The sequence below is a fragment of the Sander vitreus genome, chromosome 21, assembly GCF_031162955.1.
Source record: "Sander vitreus isolate 19-12246 chromosome 21, sanVit1, whole genome shotgun sequence".
Taxonomy (NCBI): Eukaryota; Metazoa; Chordata; class Actinopteri; order Perciformes; family Percidae; genus Sander; species Sander vitreus.
In genome coordinates, this window is record NC_135875.1 from 11,982,607 (window position 1) to 12,009,293 (window position 26,687).

The following is a 26,687-nucleotide window of genomic DNA, read 5'->3' on the forward strand; positions in this document are numbered from 1 at the left end:
AGTGTGCCTCACTTCACCGGTGGAGCAGAGGAGCGCAGCATTGCACAGAGCATGTAGCCGGAACTACATCTGACTGCGGTGCTGAAGTTTTTTGGATCTCAGACGTGCGGTAAATACTCGCAGGTGATTTCTTCTTTTTCGGGAGGAATACTATCAACATTTAGAGCTGCTCTTCTACACTCAACTAGTTTGAAGCTAAATGACAAGTAGGCAGCGAAACAGAACCACTCAGTGATACTCGGGGCACTATGGAGATCAATAAGGGATTACTTCGCTGTAAGATTGTTGTGGTCGGCGATACGCAGTGTGGCAAGACGGCTCTCCTTCACGTTTTCGCCAAAGACTCGTACCCAGAGGTAAGAGACATTATTTCATAAAGATAAACACAATAAAGTCCCTGGAACCACACGGCACGACAACGTCTCTATCCAGCCGGACATTTCCAGAAAAACTTCAAAACCTCCTGATAGCATCTAAATTATGGGAACTGACTGATGACACACAAAATGTTATTTATTCATATTTATTTATTCTAATGTGGTTTTGCTCCTTTCTTATTGACTTCCTGTAAATTAGACCGGAATACTGCCCAAAGATGATTTCTTCAAACAGGTTAAATGTCTTTCTCTATAATAGAATTTTGCTTGAGCTTTGCAATCCACTATAATGTATAAAAACAGATTAAATGAAGACATTTTCAGGCTTCGTTCAGTGCCCAGTTGCCACAGAATTCTGGGCTCTGTGCGCTTTTGCGCATCGCGCGCATCAGCGGCTTGTATACCGTCAGTCGGTGCAGGGACAGTCTGGTCTTTAAATAATTAGTCATTTGACCAAAGCAACAAGCACAACTGCCTCTAATCAATACACTGAATCACTGTTTGTGTGAGACTTGCAAATAATTAAATGTAAAATTATTTTCACGTGGGACTAAAAACTCTAAATGTCTGTGATATTAATCAAGATAAAACTATTCACAAAATAATCTGCTGGACTAGTTAATCTCAAAGATTTACGGCTCAACAATAAGGAAATTATCAGGTACAATAAAGGATTTAACACTTAAACCTAACATATTTTGCAGCTAACATACTGTACAGTGTTCAATGAGCAATCTGTGTTGTGGTTTTGTCTACGCTTACAGTATATTGACGACAATCCATTAACAACAACGGGACATACAATTAATTGGCAGATATTGTATTAATAATAACAAAAATACTGTTTAATACCCGGAAGTAGAAGAAAGACTAAAATACTCTCTGTACTTGTAGTTTATTTTTCAATAAAGGATAAGGCTTGTTGACCAAAATTCCTGAATTTTGAAATAGGTCAAAGCTCAGAATTGGCCTCATCCACCCACCCACACACACACACACACACACACTCATCATCTCTACTACAGCTGACTGAATTAATGATGTTTTCTTGTTTACCTTACCTATTTATTGATCTAAATTGAATTTCACAATGTACACAACACCCCTCTGAGCTTTCATCTAATTTTAGCAACATGTCTCCTTTCAGAATTATGTTCCCACTGTGTTCGAGAATTACACAGCCAGCTTCGAGATCGACAAACAGAGGATCGAGCTCAACATGTGGGACACTTCAGGTAGGACACGCTTGGGTTTGGTTTCACCCCTTTTGTGTGGCAAGATTATCATGCCAATGTGATGAGAGGTGCGCCGCATCATCGGCCCAACATGCAGGCTGTGGGCCAAAAACATTAACAACCACAGCTCGAGTGTTTCAGGATAATCTGTTGGGAGGACTGAACAACACTTTTTAAACTAATTCACCATTAGCAGGCACATCACTTAATACAGTGTTTATATAACTTCAGTCCTGTCACCACCTTTAGAGTTAATTCCACACTTGTTGGTTTTGAACAGCTTCTTCAGTTGAGCTCTGTGAGAGGATAAATAACTTGTCATTCAACACATGCCTGCTCCAAGTAGCTGTCAGTAGCATAATCATCACTTATAATCACTGTAATACTGACATTACTTTAATACAGTTACAATGTGACATCATGATCAAATCCATGCAACATGGCAGGTTTTCCAGTGTTAAAACAAGTGGATTTTGTTATTTTGAGTTGTTTGTCCACTCATAGTGCTGATATGGCTTTGGGGCAGCTGTGAAGTTAACTCTAACTCCTTGTTCTAATGTCATAAAGCTGAACTTAAACAGCTGAGAGTTTGTGTAGCTCGACAGTCAGATTCGTTCAGTCTCCAGATATAAAGCTAACTTTTTCCCTTTGTCAGCCTTTAGGCCCTTTTCACATTTAATTTCCACTTACATAACAACACCCAAAAACTTGTTCTCACACAACCACAGAGAGCAGCTTTAATGCGCAGCGTTCCATTAACCTCCACCCATGCAGTAGACGTACAGAAAGTAAGACCAGCTAGACAAGTTGGAGATTAAGAGCTGCAGCTTCTGAGGCTGGTGATGCAGTAGGTGAGGCCACTCCACTGTTTGAACAACACCCTCTGAAATTGCTGATTGTTTCTCTCTCTCTCTCTCATACACACACACACACACACACACACACACACACACACACACACACACACACACACACACACTGAGCTGTGGTGGAAACAAATACAAATACACTAAAGGAATGCTTAAACAGTAATTTACTCCACCACACAAAACAATTCAATTCATCTTGTGTGAATCATGTGCCATTCAGAACACATTACGTCATATCTATGGCATCTTCTTGCATACAATAGAGGAACATAGTGGACATAGCTCCCCCAGGTGTGTGCTGGTGTTAATAAGTTGAAAGGTGTTTTCTCAGCAAAGCTTCCCTAAACCTTCTCCATAAATACATTTAACAGAAATATATTTCTATGTGAGCATGTGCCACTGTGAAAGAAAGATTACTTTTTAAAAAGAAATACGTTATAAAGGGTGTATGGGAAGATACACACCAGCCAAAGGGATTTTTCCTGGCAGAAACGCAGAATATATTAATGTTTCTTTACCGATTTATAAGGCAGTAATGACTGATTTATTAGTGTTCATATAACCATTCGCTATTACTTAGAAAATAAGTTAAATTGTACTGAAAGTTGTAGAGATAAAGGTAAAGAAAGGATCTTGGTATTATTTTGTAAAAAAAGCTTAGTCACGTTCTTGCCAAGACTGTCAGATGAGAAAATCGATACCACTCTCATATCTGTACAATAAAAGACAGCAACTGGATGACTGGACGATAACAGGGGAAAACATCCTGTTTATTTTTTTAATATAATTAATTGGATTTCGGTCAAAAACAACACTTTGAGTGATCTGCATTATGGCTGGTGATCCGTGTCTGACTTAAGCTGGCTTCCTCCAGCATTAAAGGAGATGTGTTCATTGCCTAGCAGCGTCCCTGTGAGCTATTCTGGGTCTGTCTCAGGAGACAGGTGCATCGGCACCTACATCAGTATAACCACAATTCCCCCTGGTACCTGCCTCTTTCTACTCAATGACTGAATAGGGGGGTTACAGCCACTTGGCATGCTTACATGCTGTAACAGTGGCTGTAATACCCATGAGTTTTGAACTTCTGTTCTTACTTACATTTGCTATTTCTTACGCAATCACAGTTTTGTTTGAGTACGTATATACGCCTGCTGATGTGTGTGTGTGTGTGTGTGTGTGTGTGTGTGTGTGTTAGTGTCAGTATTCATAGGCATGTGCAGACATGCGTAAGAGACAGCCGGGCTAATGTTTGCTAGCATTCCGTTCGTCTGTGTATATGTGCAGCATGGCCAGTGGGTGCAGTTTGCATGACAGCAGGTGAACCAAACCAGTGGAAGAGAGAGGCCATGTCTGAAACTCAGACAACTCGAACAAGCATTATAGAAAAAAAAGTAGCATAACAGTTTAATTTAATAACAGTTAACAGGCTATATTCAGGGTAACGCTTCAGACATTGTATATAATTAAATGACTTCAACTGAGAGTGTTGAATTCATTTTGGTGGCAAAGTGGTACCAATTGAATATCAAATTCATTCAAAACATGCCTCTTAACAAAACAGATTTGTTGTAAGTGGCTTCAGAGCACCAATAGACGCAAATACAGATGATAAAAGAACACAAACTCATCACAGATTTTAGGCCAGAGCTCCTGTGTGGGTAACAGATTAGAGAAGGGCAGATAAGAAGATAAGGAGTGTTGTGAGAGTGAGAGTGTTGGGCAAGGTGCCAGAACCAGCCTCCAAGCTGCCCGCTCATTGTGCAGAAACAAACAGTGAATTTAATTAATTAATTAATTAGGCACTTGCTATGTGACTAAACACTTGCCCCCTGTCTACTTCATTCTTCATCTCGCCACTCCACCCACCGCCTTTTCAACCTCCGGCCTCTTTCTTCTATATCCTCACATGCTTGCTTTCAGACTCCCTGCCTCATAGGTTAAACTCTATTTCTTTCTTTTATTCTGTCTTAGTGCTGAACTAATTTCCTCTCTCGGCCAACTCTGTGTACATCTCTGTACATCGCTGTTGGAAACAGCAGTTGACAAACCAGCGTCACCCTTCTGCAACTCTTTATGCATTGCGTACATATTAGTTAGGAATTAGTAATTCAGGTTGCCCAAACCAATCAGTAGCAATGGTGCTCATTCACTCCAATGAAAATTGCTAGCCTAGCACATACGCCAAAAAGGTTTTCTTGCTTCCTGGTTTGCTACTGCACATGTGTTTGTGTTTTCCTCCCTGGCCCTGTCCGCATGTTCCCACTCACATAACCATAGATGTTACACTGGGATGATGTCACGCAAATAAAAATTGATTTTCTTGACTCTGGGAAAGGTTTGCAGATGTAAAACCTTTACGGTTTAAAAAAAAAATCATAACAAAAAGAGAAAAAATTAAACTTGTTTGGGGTCACAAGTGGTTCTTTCATAATGGCAGTCTATAGGGAACATTTTTATTTACACTGGAATTAATTGGTAGCAAAGCTGAGTGGCGGCGTTCCAGCTCTCTTAATACATCCATGGTTCTTGTTAGCAAATTTGTGTTTGGGAGATTTTACCCTAACCAAGGAGCACCGAGTAGTATATCCATCCTGCCTACATCATTTTTGGTCGACAGGAAAACTGTAGGCACCAGTTATACTTTTTGACGATGATCAAATACATACACTGATTTAACAGTTGCTATTTCTGTAGGTTAAGGTACAACAAGCTGCTTTTCACCATGTGGCTCTGGCACACCAAGATAATGTCCTTGTTCTTCATCCGCCTACAAAGCTCTGATTGGCTCGGCTGTTTTTGAATAATTGAAGAAGAAAAAAAATTAAAGATGTTGGTGGTGATTCAGAGGTTTTCCCAAAATCCGTCAATCCAACACTCACCCCCTTTACTTTATTTTGTATTTGCATTTAAGTTTCCCTTTTGTACTACTCTGTGCTGTATGGTGCTGAAAATAATGTGTATTTGAAATCAAAAGCCTGTTGGGAAACACAAAATAATTTCTGCTCATAACAAATTACTAAAGTAATAAGTCAAATTCTCCTTTGTAAGAAGCTTCCGCAATATTTTAATATGCAATGCGCCTTGTGGAGTCATTAAAAGGCAATTGTTTGCTCAGATGACCATAAAACAAAAAACTAATTAGACTCGATTTGCAAGCAACGTTGATTATGATGACACAGCAGTTGTGTAGTGAGGGACCTTTGGTCTCCAAGTGAAATAAATAACAAAACTGTGAACTTAAACGCTGATCCCAGCTGACCTTGTGTGCTATAACACAGTTATCATGACTTGGTTTTTTCTCTGCACTTTTTCTCTTCCTCTTTAATTTCATCTTCTCAGTCTTTTATAATTTTGGTTGCCAACCCCTCACCAGTCTCTTCTTCTCTCTCTGTTTCCATCAAGCCAAGGTCAGGAGTCCCACTATTGGGGCACTGCCCTCTCAGCACTCTTGCACTTGATAGCTTACCTTGCGTTTTCTTTGTCAGTCTCTCTATCTGTTTTTATGTCTCTGCTCTACTTCTCAATCAATCCTTTTCTCATTTCCTCTGAAAATCCCATGCTGCTTCCATCCTTAACTCTGTGTCTCCTTCAGCAGTTCAGATACCACATATGACTCACTCTAATCTGTCTTTATGGGCTGTGACCAAAAAAAAGGCATTGGTGCTGAGTGTAATTTCGCAAGCATCTGGTCAATTATAACCAATTTGCCAATGTGACTCTCAAAAAGGTCATAAATTAGATTAATATATAGACTCCAGGGGTGACCTTTGCATTCTTAATTAATTGTGTGTTGCTAATTATAAATATGTCCCAAAATCACATTTCTAGAATCAGAGGTAATTAAATGTTGTGTAATAATATTAAACTGCCCTGTCCTGGTTCTCCTTCTAACATTATGAGTGCACATGTGAATGACTTGTCAAGCATTAAAGTACAAAGGCAAAGCACATTGCACAATAAAAGATTGAATATACAAAGTGTGAGGTTATTTCTAAACGGACATTGACATGTATGTGGGTATACTGTAGCTTCTAAATAAGCAGCCATGTAATATATTTGCCATATCAACTTAAGGTTTTAATATGTTAGTGTTGTGTTTATAGCTTGTTTTTGCTGCCCCCAAGTAGGTAAGAAATGTGCTATTGTAGGTTTAAAGGTTTATTCTTAGCAACATAGTTTAAATTAATTGTAGTCACATAATTATGCTGAATAATTTGCAACTTCTCCACAACATAACTGTTTTGTTTATGTTGCTGTAAACCACACATAGCAGGGTTAAAAAGTAGAGTTTGAAGTTTTGTTGTCTTGGCTGGATTCTTAAAGAACCAGTGCATTTTACTGGCAATGCAAATTAATTCCATTCTCCTCTACAATACATCTATTTTCCTCTGTGGCTGGCAGGCCACAAAAAGCAGTTGCAGGATACTCTCGCCACAAAAACACAAGCTTTCAAAACATACAGGTTTCACAGCTGAGCCTATGAAAGTGTGAGGTAACAGTCGATAAAGCAACCGGCAGAACCTGCAGTGTCACACCTTAAAACAGTGAGCAACGAAAGGAATGCATTGAGGTTTGCCGCCTTGAACTCTGCCCTCCATGTCAGTTTTAAACACATAAGGATGCTTGTTTGCGATCACATGCTGCTCGTTCTGTCACATTCTGTGCAAACATCGCTGGCAGTGGCACTTAAAGACCCTGTTGCATCCATCCATCCTAGGCCGACGGAGTCTGTGGCTGAGATTGCCTTAACAGTCCATCATTCATTCATGAGCATCTTTTATGACCCCAATTACACGTTGGCTCCTTGAAAGCACTACCCCAGATGTGCTCGGAGCGAGCATCTGTGTGTGAGTGGCACCTGGCTCCATGACAGGAATGAGCAGAGAAAACAGCTTAATGTGTTGAAGCGTTTCAGAGGCTTTTTGGATAGAAGTGCAGATAGCGGGGGAACTGGGTTTTTAGTCCAAGTGCTGTTGGTTTTTCCTACTAAACATGTACAGGAGTGTGTATGTTTGTGTGAGTAAGCATATGAGTAAGTGCTGTGAGAGATCAGAGGAGTGGTAAAATATATAAATAGACAGTGGAGAGACAGAAGGATATAGAGTCTAAGTGGAGTGCTGAGTTTTAAGTGCTCAGAGTCATGTATAGGAGAAAGTATGCTGGACTAAATGAGTGTCAGTAGGTTTTCATAGTGTGAGATTGTGCCCCAGTCACCCTGGTCTGGTTTCTTCTGCTCATGCCGCCCATTAGAAGACCAAGGGTACATTGAAAATCAATGGCCTAGATGCGTCTCCGCTCTCATTCCCAGGGGATGCTCGTCTCTCAGCTACTATAGTGCACTGCATGTGTAACTGAGCAGTCCAAGAGAGACAGCAAGTCTGGATGAACATGCATACAGGAGTGCTAACTTTTATATATGACTTTTGTATAAGACTATCTAGCATCAACAAATACTTATTTATTCTTAACATCTTCTATGTTCTAAAAATGTGATTTAAACTTTAATTTAGGTACAGAGTCGCTGTTTTGTGTCCACCATTCACCATCTTTTTGTTTTTTTGAATTTAGAATTTTCAGATTTTTATCGGACAATAAGCGACCAAACCTGACATGTACTACAAAACATAATGTTTAGACAAATAGGCTATTCATCACAATACAGATACAGTAACACACATTTGGAGTGGGCGAAAGGGAGTGTTTACAATGTCCAATATCCTTCTTCCTAAATCACATCATATATTCTATGCCAGTAACCATAGCTTTTCCTCTGTGTTAATTATACATGTCTTAATTTATGCCATTCATTTTGTCCAGTATAATTAAGCTGGAGATTATAATTGGTTGCTCCATCATATACCCTTTAAGCCAGTTATCCATACAGAAACAGTCATTTTCTAAGTTATCTTTGTTTTAAGAAACTTCTCTTTTCCTCTGGTCAAATCTTTGTTGCAATCTTTGTTTGTTTGCTTAACATAAAACTTGACAGGACATTGTTCTTAAGAGAATATGAAGAGTTAGGCCATGACAAAAGCACAAAAGCACAGAAAAACCAAACAAAATCCTTCACGTTTGCCAAAACTCTTCCCCAGCTAGCGATAGCTCCCTTGCTAATGCGCAAACATTTGAAAAAAAAGAATTAAAAGGATGTCGGTTTGACTACCATATTCATGGAAATAAAATATTTCTGACACAGGCATAACAGAAATGTTATCAGGATGTAGAGATACATAGAAGATTCATTAGTTATGTTCTAGAGAGTGGTTTAAAACCATAACAGCTTAGTTGTTACATTATGTAACTAAAAAGTAACTGGAATTTGTAGTGCACTTGGTTTGGACTCAAAAGCACACACAGAGGGCACTCAAGGGGTCTATCCATCCACTTAAGACCCTCTCTATCCATTCCCTTATTTATAATGCAAGACGTAGCTATGACCACTTCATTAAACCCCAACACCTCAGCCATTACTGAGAGGGCTGTAGGGGGGTGACCCTATTTCAGCCCTATTTCTACTGCATTGTGATATACTGTCATTTCTACTGTACAATAGAAAACAAACCCATGTCATAGGTCTATTATAGTCCTGGTTCAAAAGCACTGCTTTAGTTTATTAACAGCTTTGTAGTAAAAGTGTGTTTGCTACTTATGTTTAGTATAAACCTACTTATTATGATTTCATTTTCATTTAACAGACTAATCTTTTCTATTGGCTGTATGGCCTTGGAAACTACCATCCAGCAGGTGAAGTGCAGAAGCAGCTGGACAAAATAAACAAGATATATGGATCAGAGGTTCATGTGTTCTCTGGGTTTGAACCTCAGGATCAGGGCTGCACACAGGAACATGCTGCTCAGACAGCATATACAATCACAACAGGAGCTGGGAGGTTTAATGTGAAGGGGATATGCACAGATGTCCCCCTGTCATTAATTTGAAGGAATCCTGCAGGATTACTGCTGATTTCAGGCAAAACTCTGCTCACTGGCAGCGCTCTCCCTCTGTGCTAACTGAATCAGAAACATGCAAGAACATCACATAGAATTTGTCACTGAAATCCAGCCTGGCGTTCTCTTACTAGCCTCGGTCTAAATCAAAAACACTTGACTTAATTAAGACTTGAGTAACCTGATTAGACAGAACCTTAGATTAGAGTGAACTTTAGCCTGAATGCTCTTGCTGATGACAACCCTTTCAATAAACACATTTCATTACCAGTTTAGTGAATATTAAAACAAGGTTGTCTTCATCAATGTCAACATCAGAGATTTCATTCAGCCCTAAAAAATACACACAAAATACACACAGTACAGCACTGCGGACCAGCACATTGTTCAAAGACGGTTTGCCTCTTGATGTGACCGGCATCACCAGCATCACTCATTCCTCCACGCTACATTTCAGACTATTGTTTGGTATTCAAGCAGAGCAGTGTGCATGTCAACAAGCACAGTGTACACCGGTTACATGAATCCATGATTTATGTACAGCTAAAACGCATTCTTTTCACCACAAAGTTCAATTAAACTTTGAGTTAAATTAAGCACTTGTCCTCTTAAGCTTTGTGAGCCTGCTGTTGTTTAATCGACTTTGGTAACATTTCACATTAAGTGCTACAGTTTAACATATAATAATCACATTGTAAAAAATACTACGCCTATGTTATACCTTTTATCATAGAACAGGATAAACTAAATCTAAAATCTAATCTATATAAATCTAAATTATAATCCTGTAATGTCACATAACCTTTAAAAAGTATCTTAACTCGAGGTCCAATTACTGGCTTTTCAAGGAGCTTTCAACCGACCCACAGTCTCCATGTACGACCACCTGTTGTCACACACCAAAATTCCACACTTACTGTCTCCATGACAACTAAGCAAACTGATGAAGACCATGAGATGAGGTCGAAAGCTCCCGAAAAAACTAAGACTTGGACTTGAGTTAAGATTTTGTGTAACTGCTATTTTTCAAGATCAAGAATGAATTTCTGCACGCGACACGTCGTGAACTTCACACGGCTTTGTCACACTGGCTTTCTCTTTCTGTAACTTTGTGCTCTCCATGCCCACACCAATATAACCTGGATTACATTCAGGGGCTATTTTTTTTCAGCCTTGACAAAGCTGCTCCAGAGCCATGAAAGACATTATACAACTGTTTTCACAGGCTGAGTACTACTCTCCATAATTAGTGAACTGATCTTCAGTTCAAGGGTAAAACAGTTCCCCCTTTATCCTTGAGGTTTTAGTTCCACTGAGACATCACTCCTGAAAAGAAACATCAAGACACTTACTCATTACCACAAATAGTAACAGTCCCATTGTATAAAAAGATCATAAAATCAACAATTAAAACGTTTGTCAGAAATCCTTTATATGACCTGATCTCTCTGGCTCAGTGGATGGCTTGTTTTAATCACATAGCAAACAAAATGAGAGAATAGAGAAAAATATATCAGGCATAACATCTTCATGTCAAAATGGTGAAATGTGAATGCAATTCTGAACAGGGAGAGAGAGCCAGAGCGGCTCTGCAGGGCGTCTCAAGGTGTTTATGCATATACGCTGAGTGATTATCCATGCTGAGTGTGTGTGAGTGGACTCTATTGCTGTTTGCTAATCATCTAAACATACAGGCTGATTTCTCTTGTGTTATTTAGCAGACAGCCCTATTGCCCCCATAGGTCACACAATATGAGTGTGTAGCAGTAAGGCTGTGGGAGGCATTACTTATATTTTCTGGTGGTGGAAGACAAATGCATTAATCAATAGCATAAAATTAGACTGCCGTTCCCTCTCTGGGTGTATTTCAGGAATTCAGACCTGGATGAAAACCCCCAAAAAAGACACTATTTCTTCAGGAGGGCATGACTGGGACAAACAGGATTTTAATATTAATGATCCTTCATGTGCTGTGATGGAAGTTGGCAGACAAAACTGCATAAGAGAGGATTAATAATGATTTTCTTTGCAAACATCTCAAGGGGTGCTTGTGTTCCTTCTGAATCACGCAGAGCCGTGAATACTGAAAGATACGACATGCGACTGATAGTCTCATATCAGTCACTTTACAGCTTTGAGCTTTACTAACCAAAGAAATGTCTTTTTTTTTGGCTAGTCCAAAAATAAAACAGTGGATGTTTAATAATGAGTTTTACAAGTTCAGACAAAATGAGAAAAAGGAGATATCTCCGGAGCATTAAAAAATTACTAACAAGATTTACCATATTTAACAGAATAGATAGCATGCCTCCCTTCATTTCATAATTAAGAAACCTGCCCAGTGGGGCTCATTAAAGGTCGCTCATCAAGAAACATTACTTCATAAGAAGCTTTTGTTCCTCTAAGCTGACCTTGCAGTACTGTCTGGAATATACAGACGGGTGACAAAGTAAAAAAAAAAACCTGAATAAATGAGAGAAACATATCAAATGCAGACACTTCTGCAAGCAAGTAATGAGGTGTCACCGAAAGGTTTGATGAGTATGAAAATGACGTGATGTGATAAAACGTTTGTATTTACATAGTCAACAACATTACAATTGCAGATTTGGAAATGTATTTGTGGGTTAATTAAAATATAATATACTGGTCTGTTCATCTTTTCCTGGTTACGTGTCTGGAGAATGAATATTAACCTGCATCAGTGTTGAACAGTTATTTTCTTTTGTATTGTACATATTCTGATGATTTAAGAGCGTTTGCCATAAATAAAACCCTGAAATATTCTAGTGTACAGGCAATGCAATTAAATTGGTTTTGTTTTGATGTGTTTTACAACTTTGTTTCAAAATCGTGAAAAAGAAGGGAAGATGGACTATTTAAATAGTATTCAGTCAGATTTCTCCATTATTCCAGTTATGCAGCACAGGATTTGTTAGTGATTCATGCTTTTTGGATACATATGCTGCATTTTTGATTCTAGCTTGTATTGATTTTTGGTGTCTTGTGGGCCCACGCAAGCTACATTGCATGACTTATAAATAATAACTTTTCTTAGTGTGCTCATGAGTTTAGGAACCCATGCTAAAGTTGACTAAAAAGAGGACTCAAAAGACACCCCTATGTTAAATTCCCATAGAGGCAGGCAGATGTTTATTTTTAAAGGCCAGTTATTTCATGGATCCAGGATTCTATGCATCCTGATAAAGTTCCCTTGGCCTTTGGAATTAAAATAGCCCCACATCATCACATACCCTTCACCATACCTAGAGATTGGCATGGGGTACTTTCCATAAAATCATCTCTCAGTGCAAATCAAACCAGCTATTGGGCTAACTGAAATAAAACCATGCCAATTAAATTATTTATTATTTTAAAATAATTTTTAAAAAAATGTAACGCGTTAATGCTGACAGCCCTAAAAAAAAGCTATTTGAAAACGTCACTGTCAGCTCTAGACTATTGTGATAATGAACACAACCAGAAAAGCAGCAATTTCATCCAATCCCTGGATCTGAACATACCATACCATGGTTTGTTCTTTTGTCTGTATAACATGTGCGCTATGGGTGTCAATTGACATCAAATGCTGGAATTAAAGGATCTCACTTAAGAGATCATATGTTGACAGGAACAGGATATACAAACCTATCCACTCCTAAAATAAAACCCAGTGTCATGTTATTGAGGTGGATTACATACCAGCTTCTGTCCATTCAAATTTTCAAAGCACGTAGTTAATTTGGTTTCAAATTACTGTACGAAACTCGGCGTAGCTCTCCTAAAAGATATCATTCAGGCAACATTACACAAGGCTTTTGAGGAAGGATAAACCTCTTTAAGCAGCCACTGAATCTAAGGGATATATCCGTCAAAAGCAGCACAAACAAGTGGATTACATCAAATTACAAGAGGGCAGGGACAGTACACGCTTACCAGCCTGTTGTTGCTAACCAAACAGACAAGAGAAAAAAGGAAACAACTTTTTGTAAGGATCAAACATTAAAAGCATGACAACCCCTTGTGGAGCCACATGTGGTGTGCCAAACGTGTGCGGCACTGTGCCAAACGTACAGCAGCCACATATCTAACACACGTTTGACATTTAATTTGGCTCCTTGTAAGAGAAACTTGTATTAGAACAAAAATTTAATTTTGATTGGTGGAAACACTGAACCAAATGATCTATAAATACTTTAAACGACACTCATTGTCCTTTAATACATGCTGTACTCTAGTAGCTGAGTGTCTTCTTGATCAGAGGGTTTTAGACAGAGACAGATGGGCTGAAGTATCTTTGTGCTGCTGCCACAACAGCAGGAATCTTCCCATGAGGGGCATCATACTACAGGTCCCAGAGAGGGTAAAAAAAATACACAGATCAATACACATTAGCTGCTGCTTGAGTGCTGAACATGGATTAGTTGACATCATGGAACCTTATGGGGTTGCAGTCTCTGTGTGTGTGTGTGTGTGTGTGTGTGTGTGTTATAAGGAGTAAAGCACTGCCATTATCCAAGAATATGCTAATGCAGGTTTTATGAGGAATAGTGCACCTGAATTAATTTACAAGCATGAATTCCTACATCTGAAGTATTTAATATATAGTAACACATATATGATAATAATGAAATTATAATCTCAATTCTTGGAATCAAAACGAGGATCACTAGTTATATTCTGCACAGGACAGACCTTTATTGAAATCATTCAACATTTGGACCATTCATGTAATAGTTCTACATTTTGGGAAATATACTTTTTTTTCAAAAGATAAATAAGAATATTGATATTTTCATCTCGTCTGCATTAAGTATGGAACAAGAACAAGGAGGCCTCTAAACTGACATATTATCAACCTGTTACAGTTGTCTATTTACACATCCAACACATGAACTAATTAATTAGTATTCATTTGGAGTCATGTTTTTGGTCACCTAATGTAAGTCCAATATTCACTCCTGTTTTAGCTTTATTTTGGTCTTCACCAACTCCTAAGGGAAACTCTTAGCCACTAAATGCTTTACTATGTTCACCAGCTAGTAGTTTACTCTGTCTGCCGTTTGGTGCTGAGAAGGTAGTGTGCAGTGGATTTATTAGAACTTTTCACTGTTAACAGCTGCCTGCTGCTGGAAATGCTGACAGGTATGGTGAGGGTAAACAAAAACACTAAAGTTGCGGGCTAGAAAAGTAAAGTAATTCAAAGATGATTGTGGAAGGTATCTGATTTTGGAACCACTATTAAGAGGAGGAGGATTCAAGTGCAGAGACACCTGATTCTCAGGAGAGTTTTAATGCTTGTTTATACTGGCTAGATAGACTGAAAAGAGGAGGACTTGGCAGAACAATAAACAACTACTGTATATTACTGCTGAAGGAGCACCAATTAACTGAATACACCAGAGAAAAGCAATCAGCTAAACTCGATAGACGGGCTGCTTGTCTTAATGGGCGGCCAGTCAAAAACTTAAGAGCCAGTACTACACTGCTGCATTATATAACACTGGGAAATGCTTCTGTTCCCATGCTTCCGATCCCATGTTAGACTGATCTAATGTAAGACTGATCCCATGTTAGACTGATCCCTGGTTACCAGTGACAGTGACCTGATCAGCACCCTGGACAGTTCTTGTGAATCCATTTATTTCAAAACATCTGTGATCTACTTGATCATCATGTTGTTAGCTAACTCTGTCATGTGTCCTAGCTTTTCTAATGGAGAATAGATTTCCACCTCCATTATTTTTGGTTTGAAAAAGAAAGAGTAGAAGGAGGTTGTATAAAATGCATTTTTAAAATTACATTAAAGCATAATGGAGTTGCATTATGTTATTATATAGCATTCCTTCTTGCCTTGGGAGAAGTTAGGGAGAAACTTAATTATCTGTATCTGAGGTTTTATTCACACTGAGAACACTGAAAAAAGTGATGGCAAACTGACTCACATTGTATCCTCAATGAAGTTATTTTTCAGCCTTTCCTCTCAGCAAAATATCTATACATTTGCTTGAGTTGTAATTTCACAACCATGAATAAAACTATTTCTTCCTGGTTTTAACACTAATTATGAAACAAATACGTTAATTTTACAAAATTAACGGGTGCCCTGTGCAGTTTTACACTGAATATGAAAATGTTTGTTTGTTTACAAGATAACTCCACAGGGAACCTTTAAGTTGTTGTTGTTATTATAGCCCGACCAATTGCCTATACCGTCATATGAGAGTGAAAAATAATCAGGTAATAATACATCATCAAATTTTTTTTGTTTTTGTTTTAAAAAAAATATTTTTTTTAATGTAAGATAACTTTACAGTTGAAAAATAAATGCTCTCTCAAGGAAAAACCTTTTTCTAAATTCCTTGATATTAACCCAATTACAGACATTCTGGTGCACAGCCACAAGTGCCAGTCAGTCATATCATAAATTCTAAGGAAGATAAATTGATTAAATTGTAAACAACTAACTCCTATCTTGTGGTGGTTGTCTCTGTACGTGTAACCGCTTTAGGTGTGAGGACAAATACATCATTTGTTGAAGTATTTTGCAGTAGTCGGCAGGAGTTTTAACAGCTGACCAAAAGACATCAGTGTGCATAGCTGTAGCATATATAGACCTAGTGTACATGCAAAAGTGCTGACTAAGCAGCTCTGCAAATGAGTTCTTTTACAGCGTCGCATCCTATTGCCCAGATTAGGTCAGCAGCATTTCATAAATACAGTTTGTATGGCTTCAGATGGGCTGAGACTAAGATCTCTTGTTGTTTTACACAAAGGCAGAAACAGCTTTTCCAGTAGGAGCCCTAACTAATGCCATCAGCACAAACACTGTCATTCACATTCAAAAAGAAATGGCTAAAAATGGCTGCTTTTTCTGAACTTTCTAAACTCGTAGAGGACCAACTCCTGTGGATTTTTTTTTAAACTCTTTTTATTGGGGTTTTGAAAATTAAACATATAGCTGGAAATAGCATACAGATGATAATATTGGAACATAAAAACAAACAAAAAGACCCATCATTGGTAGACATACTCCAAAGGTTGAGTTATCATACATGTCTGGTATCACAGGTAGGCGCACCAGACTAATTATTCACATATAAACTTAATGAATTTAAATATCCTGTGGATTGTTTTTACAGAGACAAAGACTAAAACCTTTTAACACTATGGTTGATCACAGCTGCAGTCTGATGCAGAGGTGGAGCTGACAGTGTGAAGCTGAGCTACAGCTGTCGGTTCACTGATGCCATGGGCATGTGTGGAAGCCTTCCGCTTGAGACCTACGGGTGGTTTATGGGGACTGTCGGATACACTTCCACTCACCCCTGTGCCCTTCGCTTTTTATTAAATTGATCATTCTCATTTTCTGTGTTAAGACTTTATCTGCACCGAGAAAAAGCGAAAACACAAAAGTGAGATAGTGTGTGTGCGTGTTTGAATACAGTATGTGTGAAACCCAGGAGCAGGAATTAGTCAGAGAGACAGGGGAAAAATGGTTGTGGCCTTTAGTTTGACATTTTTTGTCCACAGCTACACACATGCACAAACATGTGGTTTGCTCTGGGCCAGAGTTTGACAGCATGACACAAATTGAGGTAAATATATCTGCTTTTTTGGGCACACATACTGTACCTGTGCAGCACCCTCCAGGTGTGTTGATGTTGTGTAATCAAAATTCAAATTGACTTGGTAGCTTAAATAATTTTTTTTTTTTTATGGCCCCATGATCACATTTTACTCCCTGATTTAACTGCTAAAATCTGGAGGCAACACAAGACAGGTTGTTAACAAATACCCATTTTTATATGATATTCTTGTAAAAGTGAAAACACACAGTATGTGATTGTAAGAATTATTACCCAAACTGTATATTGTATACGATATTTTCCAATGCCATGGCCATTTACGCTGGATTTAATTGGTGCATTTATCTTTATTTTAACTTCCAAATCATAATCAACAGATAAAAGGTGGTAAAAAATACAAAATAAGGTTAGAACAAACAGGATTCTTGCTTTAAATGTACAGTAATGTTGCAGTTAGAGCATCTTTAGCTTCTGTGATGTGATATTTTACGATTAAAATGGAATATGTGGAGCAGGAAAAGAAATTTAAATCCAAAAGTAAACACGATCGGAAACTAAGCTAAGCAAAGTTTTTTGTTGTTGACTGATTTGAACACATACCTGTGACTATCACCGCCGGTCAAGTGTGGATTTATAGGAGTTAGTCGCATTTGATTGGATACATTTACATCTCTCAGTGCAGGATAAGTCATTCAAAATATATTCATATTTCACAGGAAAAGAAGGTGATACTCAAATTTTTTGTTTTTTCTTAACATATATTTGATACATTATATTATATTAATACCAACGCTTCTTTTTTTTAAGCCAAATAAGAGAGTGAATTGTGTTTTTATGTTTGTGCTGTATGTGTGGCAGTGACTCGCATTCAGTCGGGTTCTATGGGAATTTTCTGTTGAACACATTTTTGTTAAGTTGCCAAAGCCCTGTGCACGTAGTGTGGGAGACAATGAGGGAAATGGAGAGGGAATGTTGTCCCCTCTGGATAGGAATGTGTCCCCTTGCCCAGGTCACAATGCTCAATTCAGCCCGGGGCCCCCGGCAAAAAAACATGCTATTCTGAAATACTAGGTGACGCTTTGTGCTAGCCATTCATTATATCACTGTCACATGTCTGTCTGTTGGCTTATTCAAGACAGACAGACAAACAGACCAAGGGTTGTGGACAAGGCCTGTCTGTTCATTTCGAAAGCAATGAATCACACCCACTCATTGTCATCTGCAGAATGGCATAGTTTATTACATTTAATCATAGTTATTACCGCCAAAGGTGCTCTATAATAACCCACTTCGTGATAAAAGTTAACTCTTCCGCAAAGTAACTAAATTACATATAATCCAACCGGAAACGCTGGTCATGTCTGTGTGTATTTTTTCACCCACAGGTTCGGCCTACTATGACAATGTGAGGCCATTAGCGTATCCTGACTCAGACGCTGTCCTCATCTGCTTTGACATCAGCCGTCCGGAAACACTAGACAGCGTGTTGAAAAAGGTCAGTGTCACATTAACAGAAGTGTGAATGTGTCTTGTTTCTTTTTACAGTTTTTAAGGTATATTTAGTTTCTTATCAGAGACTAGCATCAGAGCAGCCTTAAAGGATCTATTCTGATATATTCAAGTCTATCATAATACAATACTCACATGCCATGTGTACACTGAAGAGTTATGGGTCAATTATTTCTCCTTTCTTTACTGGCCATGATGTAATTCCTTCACAGCACTTCTATAGTAAGAACTGAGGTACAAAATCTACAACTTTTTTTGGGCCAATTGGTGGCAACGGAAACAAGTTGTAATCCACATTGACATATTATCACCTTTGAAGTTGATATGGTGAACTTGTTAGCAAATCGTTTCTTATTTACACATACAGCAGTTATGGAGCACATTGTCATTAGTTTGGAGTCATGTTTCTGGCCATCTGGCAAATGTGAGTCCAAAATTCACTCTCCTTTGAACTCCCTTTGTGATCTCTACAAAATATTTTGCTCTTTAGCTGCTGAATGCACTTTGTTGACCAGCTAGTCTCTTTCACTGTGTCTGTCTGCTGTTTGGTGCTGAGCAGGCAGTGGGCTTTTAAAACACCTGCCTGCTGCGGCCCACAACTTAACACCAATTAAACAGATAAACAATGAGCTGAAACATGCTTTAAAGCTCCGTAAAGCCGAGAGGAGGGGGAGATTCAGGTGATAATTCTTTGTAGGTTCATTACCTACAGCGTCTATAAGTAACTCTTTTCCCGTTGTCATTTGATACAGTGTTATTATAAAAGTAATGATTATAGCTGCTTCAAGTTTAGCCAAAGCTAACGTGAGACTGTCGCTTTGAGTTAGCCATAAGTCGGTATCTTCGCCCTGGTAGTTGTTTGTAGATTTTTTTGCTTTGCCTCTGCAATAGCCCTCCGCCGTAGCTTCACAAGGGAACACTGTCCATGAAAATTAACATGGAATTTTGTGCTGATAACTTTGGAAAACGTCAACTCAATTTGGCTAACTCCTCAAGCCTCGAATAAGCTTTGGCAATTTTTGCACAAACGAGGACTGTAGATTTTGTCCTCTATGTCTTACGATGTAGTCGTGAGGAATGATTACAGCGACCAAAAATATTTTCAACGTACACATGGCATGCAAGTATTCTATTAAAATAGACTTGAAAAAATCCTAACCTATACTTTAAGGCTGTAATTTTTTTTTGCAAACTAGTAGCATTTTAGATATTGATCAATCTTAATTTTAACTGCTAACGAACATATGCTAGTTGTTAACATCAAATATGTTGGCGCATTTGACCTTTCAGTCCGCAGACATTCCTGCAGTCAGCACCATCACTCATCAATGACATCATCAATACAAGACAAAAAAACACTAATCTTTTATGTTGGACAAATTCTCACACCTACAGAGGGTCCACTTGAGAACTAACCTGAACTTTGACCTTGGTAATAGTGGTGAATATGACTGAAAACTGATCTCACAATGCATGCCCTGGATGCCAAAGTGACATGTTGATGGGTCACTCTATTCAAAGTTTAGAGACACGACAAAGGAACTCATCCTTATTCTATCTAATTGAAGTGCTTAAGTATGGCAATGTGCCACCATGTCTTGTTTCCGTTTACTTTAGCATTGCAAGCCACTATGTTCAAATAACACCCTTGCCGTACGTAGCACTTTTTCTTCTGCCATTATTGACAGCCTTCCGCTAAACTAATTCTTGCACCCTCCAGTTTTTCTCTTAGAGGAACTATTTTTTCTTAGTATTGATAAGCTACAAAAATACCCCTTGAAACCTTATCACTTCCCTTTTTTGTTTTTTATATCCTTTTTTTAAGATTATGTTTTTGGCATTTTAGGCCATTATTTAATACGACAGTTTAGGGCTGCGGGTCGGATCCAAACCCGCATCGACGAGAACTGAGCCTATGCACATGGGGCACACCCTCCACCAGGCGAGCCACCCAGGCACCCCATATCCTTTGTTCCTTTTAGTCTAACCTCTCTTCAAATACTAATTCAAATCTGCCATGTTAGGAGATTTCTCATCTAGCATTACCTAATCTATAGATGTTATCCCAGTCTCTACCCGGCTTTCACCTTCTTTTTTTTTAACACGTCAACCCCTTGCTTTGCAGCTGGCAACATTTTCTCACCTTTTCTTCATAACTTCTGACTAGCAGCCTGCCAGCATTGCTGCATCTCCTGATTTAAATCTCTTTTCTGTCTTTCTATCCCCCTGCCTCTTTATAAATTATTCTTATATTCATATATGTCGATATATGTGAAGGCCAGAAGCCAGGGTCAGTCAGTATAAATAGAGTACATTAATAACATATGATCTATGCACAGAGTCCTCATACACACAAGCTTAGAATTTGTTTTGTTTACCTGATGATGATGGTGCTAGATAAAATGTTAAGGGTTTACCAAAGTTGTTTCAATTCATCCTGAGTGGAACATGAATGCCTGTACTAAATTTCATGAAATCTGATTCAACAGACATTTCAAATAAAGCCAAAAATGTGGCTAAAACCTAAGTAGTGGCAGTAAAGGAAAGGTGAGGTGATCATCAGAGTTATTAGGATTCAGTCTGGGGTCCATTAATGTGTGCACAAAATATAGTCATATTTTGTCGTAAAGTTATAATTATTGGGATATTTCAGCCTGGAGCAAAGTGGTGGACCGACTGACTGACTGAAATTGCCATCCCCAGAGCCACGCAGCTAGTCTGGCTAAAAATATCAGATCGGACCTTAAAAACCCAACATGTGTAATATGTGTGTAATCACATAATGTGAACTCCTCACAGGTCATTAAAACCCCCCTAAATATTACCGAGATTATGACCTCAGTGTCCCAAATGACAGTTACAGTCCTTCCTGGTGGTTTTGTGTATTTAGAAAGTGCAGCTACATGGATTGCACATATATTTTCAAACTCAATTGTCAGCTGAAGTTATGGAAAATAACCAGCTTTCATTTTCTTCCTTTGATGAATTAGACTCTCAGCCCCAAATGCTCCCATGCTGCTCTTTATCCGGAACAAAACTCTTACCAATTCTTAACATTAACACAAACAATAAGCTGCTCTTCCCATGGGTCCTTTGTGACTCATCTAAATTGCTGCTATTCACCAGTTGCACACTGTTCGATGGAGCAGCCTATTGAAAGGCAACAGCTCACTCTGCACAACTGCACTACACGCTGGAGCCCGTAACAGCAGCGACCCAGGCATCTGGGAGAAAAGATCTCTTTGTAAGTGAGAACAAATGAAGCAGCAATGCTCAAAGTGGTTTCTGTGCCATGGTGTGAGGAGATAATGACAAGAGAAGAGAGAAAGAAAATGATAAAGAAAGAATTTAATAGTTTGAGTCATGTCTGTGTGTCTCTGTCTTCTTCCTGCATTTATGACCATGAGCATAAAGCTGTCGTGAGCTCATGTAGTAGCTAACAGAAGATTTATATTGTGGTACTGGTCAGTATGTGTTCCTCATCTGTCCTACAGTGGTCTTTTAAGGCCAGTTTTCATGTTTGACAATTCATATGTCAAATGGAGGACCAGATGGAAGTTTGGAGCTCAGGGTGTTTTTTTTCATATTTCTGAAAAGTTATCAAGGCATCAAAATATGCTAAAACATGTCCACAGGTTCACACAGTTTTGTGTTATTAAAAACATACGGAATTCGATTAACATGGTTCACTTGTAACAGCAACATTAGCATTTTCTTTCGAATCCAAATAAGTATAATTGTTTGACCTCAAAAAGGCTGTTATGTTAAACTATTTGAGGTCAGCAAAAACAAGAGGGGGAGTGTAAGCTACTCTTTAAGCGATAATCCGAAATTGTGACACGATTGGACTTTACAGGGGCTTTACTCGATATTCAGAAAAAAGTGGTTAGGCTCTCACAGACCGTTCCCCATCTTGTAAAATACTGGCACTTTTTCACGGCCCTCGGCGACGGAGTGTGACTTAATTCTCTGCTCAGGACTATATTACTAAACTTTATCTTTACATAGCAAATAGTTACTGTTATTTTAATGTTCTGAATATCGAGTACAGCCCCATTAAAAGAAACCGTATCCAGGTTGAAGTTTAATAAATATAGACTGTGGACATACCACATTATATGACCACAAATATGTGCATACCCCTATCCATATATTGGGGCTTTTTTCAGGGTTTGCACTAGGCCACTTTGTTCAGGTATGGGAAATCGTAATGCTACAACATATATGATATTATAACCAAATTGGTGGATCTAGCTTTGTGGCTTTTATACAGTATATGTTTTGCCTATTTTAGTATGAAAGTGTGAAAGGACGAATGGTAATGAGATGCTGTCTGATGCTCTGATGCTTAAGTGTATTTGTCTATTGATATACAGTGGCAGGGGGAGACGCAGGAATTCTGTCCCAGTGCCAAAGTGGTGCTGGTCGGGTGCAAGTTGGACATGAGGACGGACCTCAACGTCATGAGAGAGCTTTCCAAACACAGACTCATTCCTGTCACCCACGAACAGGTGAGAAGTGCAAAGAAAACACCACTCATCTTTCTGGGTCTGTTTGCATTAACAGTGTCAAACCTAGCTTAAAAGGAACTGTTGTTCCTGCTGCCATAGCCTAACAATGCAACAGTATTTTTGCATGTGTGAAGAACTGAACAGTATGGATTTAATTTATTCACCAATATTTGCAACATCCATGAGATATGGTTTTAAATGTACAGGCCTTTGTAATTTTCTGCTGCAGTGATTTTCATTTGCCTACGTACAAATTGAATAGTATCATCCCAGACAAATGGCACCCATTACTTTGTTTACTTGTGCACATAAACAAAACTTCTGAAAATGAATTGGGAGAATGACATTTGCTTCAGATCATAACCTCCACAAATATGGAAACACAAGGAGAATAAAAGAGCTGGGACTAAACAAAGATAGAAACAAACAGCCGGATTTGTGCTAATACAATAGTTTTGTTTGTGTCTTGGAGCGATGAACAGTGGCATGCATACATTTTAATTGCCTGTTTTTATGTAAATGTGAATTCACACTTCTTGGCAGCCTTTTGTCAACATACAAAGCAAAGGTAAGCACCCTAATTTTCCTGTCAGTAATGGCCTCAAAATTGGTCCATCAAGATCTCAGATTACTTTATCTGGATAAAGTGATTAAGCTCCAAATTAACAGAAACAAGCAATTTTCAACTTTGAAACACTTTCTTTCTTTTTCATTCACTCTGACTCCTCACTGTGAGGCCACTTTTACCTTGTTTGGCTGGATGTAAACTGCAGCTTTCCAGTGCAGTCCTAATTACAGAACATTTAAAATAATCATCCCAAAGGCACCCAAAGTATGTCTTGTTTAATTTACTCTTATATGTGTCCAATTTAGCTGCATTGAAACTGTAAAAACAATTACTTTACATTATTTAAATGACCTGTTACCAAAATGTGTGATTACAGAGTGAACAATCAACAGTAACACAATTTTGGTGCACCTGAGGCTGAACTGTGTCCATTCGGCTTTATAGTATTGTACAAGAGATTTCTTAATCCTGGCAAAAAAAAAGAAATAAGCACAGTACTTGTGTAGTCAAACAATTGATGACACTGTGGCCAGACTTAATAGAAAAAGATCGAAATTAGAGCACAAATTGAAAAGGGCTGGTTTGCCATAGAGCTTTTTTTTCTAAATGGGCCCCATTCAAAGGGCTGCACTGCAAACAGCCGCAAACTGGGAACTTTACACTTCTGCCACTCAGGGGAAGTGCATTCACCAGAATGAACCACACATGAACTGTGTGACTACTGCTGTAATCGGCTTTAAGGCGTCAAAATAAAGACGTGAAGTGTTGGAACGTTTCCATTAATGCAAAAAGAATGCAGCCTCCCTGGAAGCACAGCTCAAGTGTTTGTTTTTCATAGAAGAGGAATATGTTTACCACAGCTGACTGCTAGATACTCTCCTTCAATACGGAATATCTCTAACATTGATGGCTGAACACCCACACTGTCACAGAGTGTTAATGTTTCATTGCCAAAAGAAGTTCACGAATCCAATTGATGACACACTTCAGAAGGAAAAGATGAAATAAAGTAAGTAAGAGATAGTGATAAGGCCACAGGGTAGGAGTGCTATTTATAAGATCTAAAGAGGACTTCAGACAATCAATACAAAATGTAGGATCCCCCTTTCTTACTACAAGATACACCCAAACACAGAGTCAGTGTTGTTGGAGAACAGGTAAGCAAAATAAAAGCAGCATATATAAGTTCAACCAGTCCAGATTTAAGATGGGGATAATCACTACTGGGAATAAGCTGAGCTTTTACACTTGAGTTTTACAGTTGCACAGATAGGCTTTGAATATTTCATAGCTGTGTGGTAGCTTTCTGTATGCCCCGGTTAGCTATCATGCTTCTGAGAGCTTTTATTAAGAGGGGAGTGTTTGCTGTACATGATCAAGATCAATGGTCTGATATCCACAAAAGGATAAGGATAATCTAACAAATAATGATAATAATAAACTTTTAGAGGATGCTTGAAAAGAGTGTTGCAAAGTCCACTGTTTGTACATCTATGCACTCATAGTTCTGTATCTGATTATAAATTAAAAAAAAGTTTAATTTTGACTCTGTTGAATTACATGAGATTTCCAACTGCATGCCAGAGGTTCAACATGGTTTAAGGACATTTAAGAATGCAAAAAGCATAATTTCCACCATATGACCCCACTGTCTCTCTCACACACATACACACAATATATTTGTCAAAGCTCTAAGTACTAGCTCTCAGCAGCTCTCTAGGTGAGTCACCCTCTTTTGGACTACAAACAAACACAAACTGAAGCACAAGGCTGGATAAATGTTTTAATTTTAAAGCTGCACTAATCTTTTTTTTTTTTATAGTAACAATAGATCAAATGACTATAAGCAATGTGAAAGGAGACGCTCGTTGTTATGGACCCACAAATAATTATGACCGGAATGCAGTTCCCCTCCGCTCTGTGGAGCATTGCAGGGTCTTTAGGCTTTTGTTTCGGTGTCACCACCCGCAAATTTGGTTTAGTCTCAGCATTCTCATCAACCTTTGTTCCCAGCAGCAGCAAGATAATTAGCAGGCAAAAAACGGAGTGTTCGCTACCTGCCACGCACCCGATGGCAAACAGAGTTACAAACAGAAAACTAAGTGAGCAACTAGCAGCTAAAGAGACAAATATTTTTCTTTTGGTGAAGGCCAAAACCAGAGCTAAAAAGGAGAGTAAAATCAGATTTACATTTGTCAAGTGGGCAGAAACACAGCTCAAAATTAATATTAATTTAGCAAATTGTCTGCTGGATGTGCTACCTGTCTTCACTGTTTATTCGTCCTCTTAACAGACCCATATACTGTATTTTTTTGTGTTTTTAGGGCACTACTTTGGCAAAGCAGATCGGTGCCGTGGCCTACACAGAGTGCACCTCAAGGTATTCGGAGAACAGCGTCCGTGATGTTTTTCATGTCACTACCCTGGCGTCTGTATCCCATATCCATCGGCCTCAGCTCAAACGTGCTGGATCACGTCACGGACTCAAGCGGGTCTCCCAGCAGCCGCCCCGGACTGAGATTCATGAGCACCCACCTGCCATTAGAAAGGCCCGGGCCAAAAGCTGCGTGCTCATGTAGGACCAGAGTCTAACTAGCAGCTGGCCTGTGTTTGCTGATGGACATGAAACCATACTGCACATGAACTTAATTTATTGGTGAATTCTTGTCAGATCTTGCACTGCATAAAGGACAATATGATCATAACAAGAAACAATGCTATCTTATGGAGTTCTTTGAGGAATTGTTTGTCCATCTTTAGCAAAACTCTCCTTGTTATTTTTTCACTGTGGCTGTGTTCTCATCAGGGGAGGTCATTGGTGTGGCAAAAGCAATTTTTCTTTAACGCTTTAATTTAAACAAGGGACAAAAATTGACATGGACACAATCAGGGTGGTTAGCAAATGAAACAAGGACAGAAAAAATGTGACTATGGAGATAAAAGTAAATAAATAATAATTGGAAAGATCAACCTTGCAGGAACCAGCAATAACAGTGCTGGTCTTGATCTTGTTATGTTGTTTCCTGTTTTGAAATGCTATTCTCTCTTTAAGTGTTTAAATAAATGAAGTACAATACGA

General features: G+C 38.6%; 1 protein-coding gene across 1 annotated transcript; it reads left to right on the forward strand.

Moving 5' to 3' along the window:
• On the forward strand, nt 1-26,687 carry LOC144536098 (rho-related GTP-binding protein RhoN-like). Its single transcript, XM_078279035.1, has 5 exons — nt 1-356; nt 1,525-1,612; nt 18,406-18,515; nt 22,906-23,040; nt 25,933-26,687. Exons 1-5 carry the CDS (start codon nt 249-251, stop codon nt 26,185-26,187), a joined length of 696 nt encoding a protein of 231 aa, XP_078135161.1. The 5' UTR covers nt 1-248; the 3' UTR covers nt 26,188-26,687.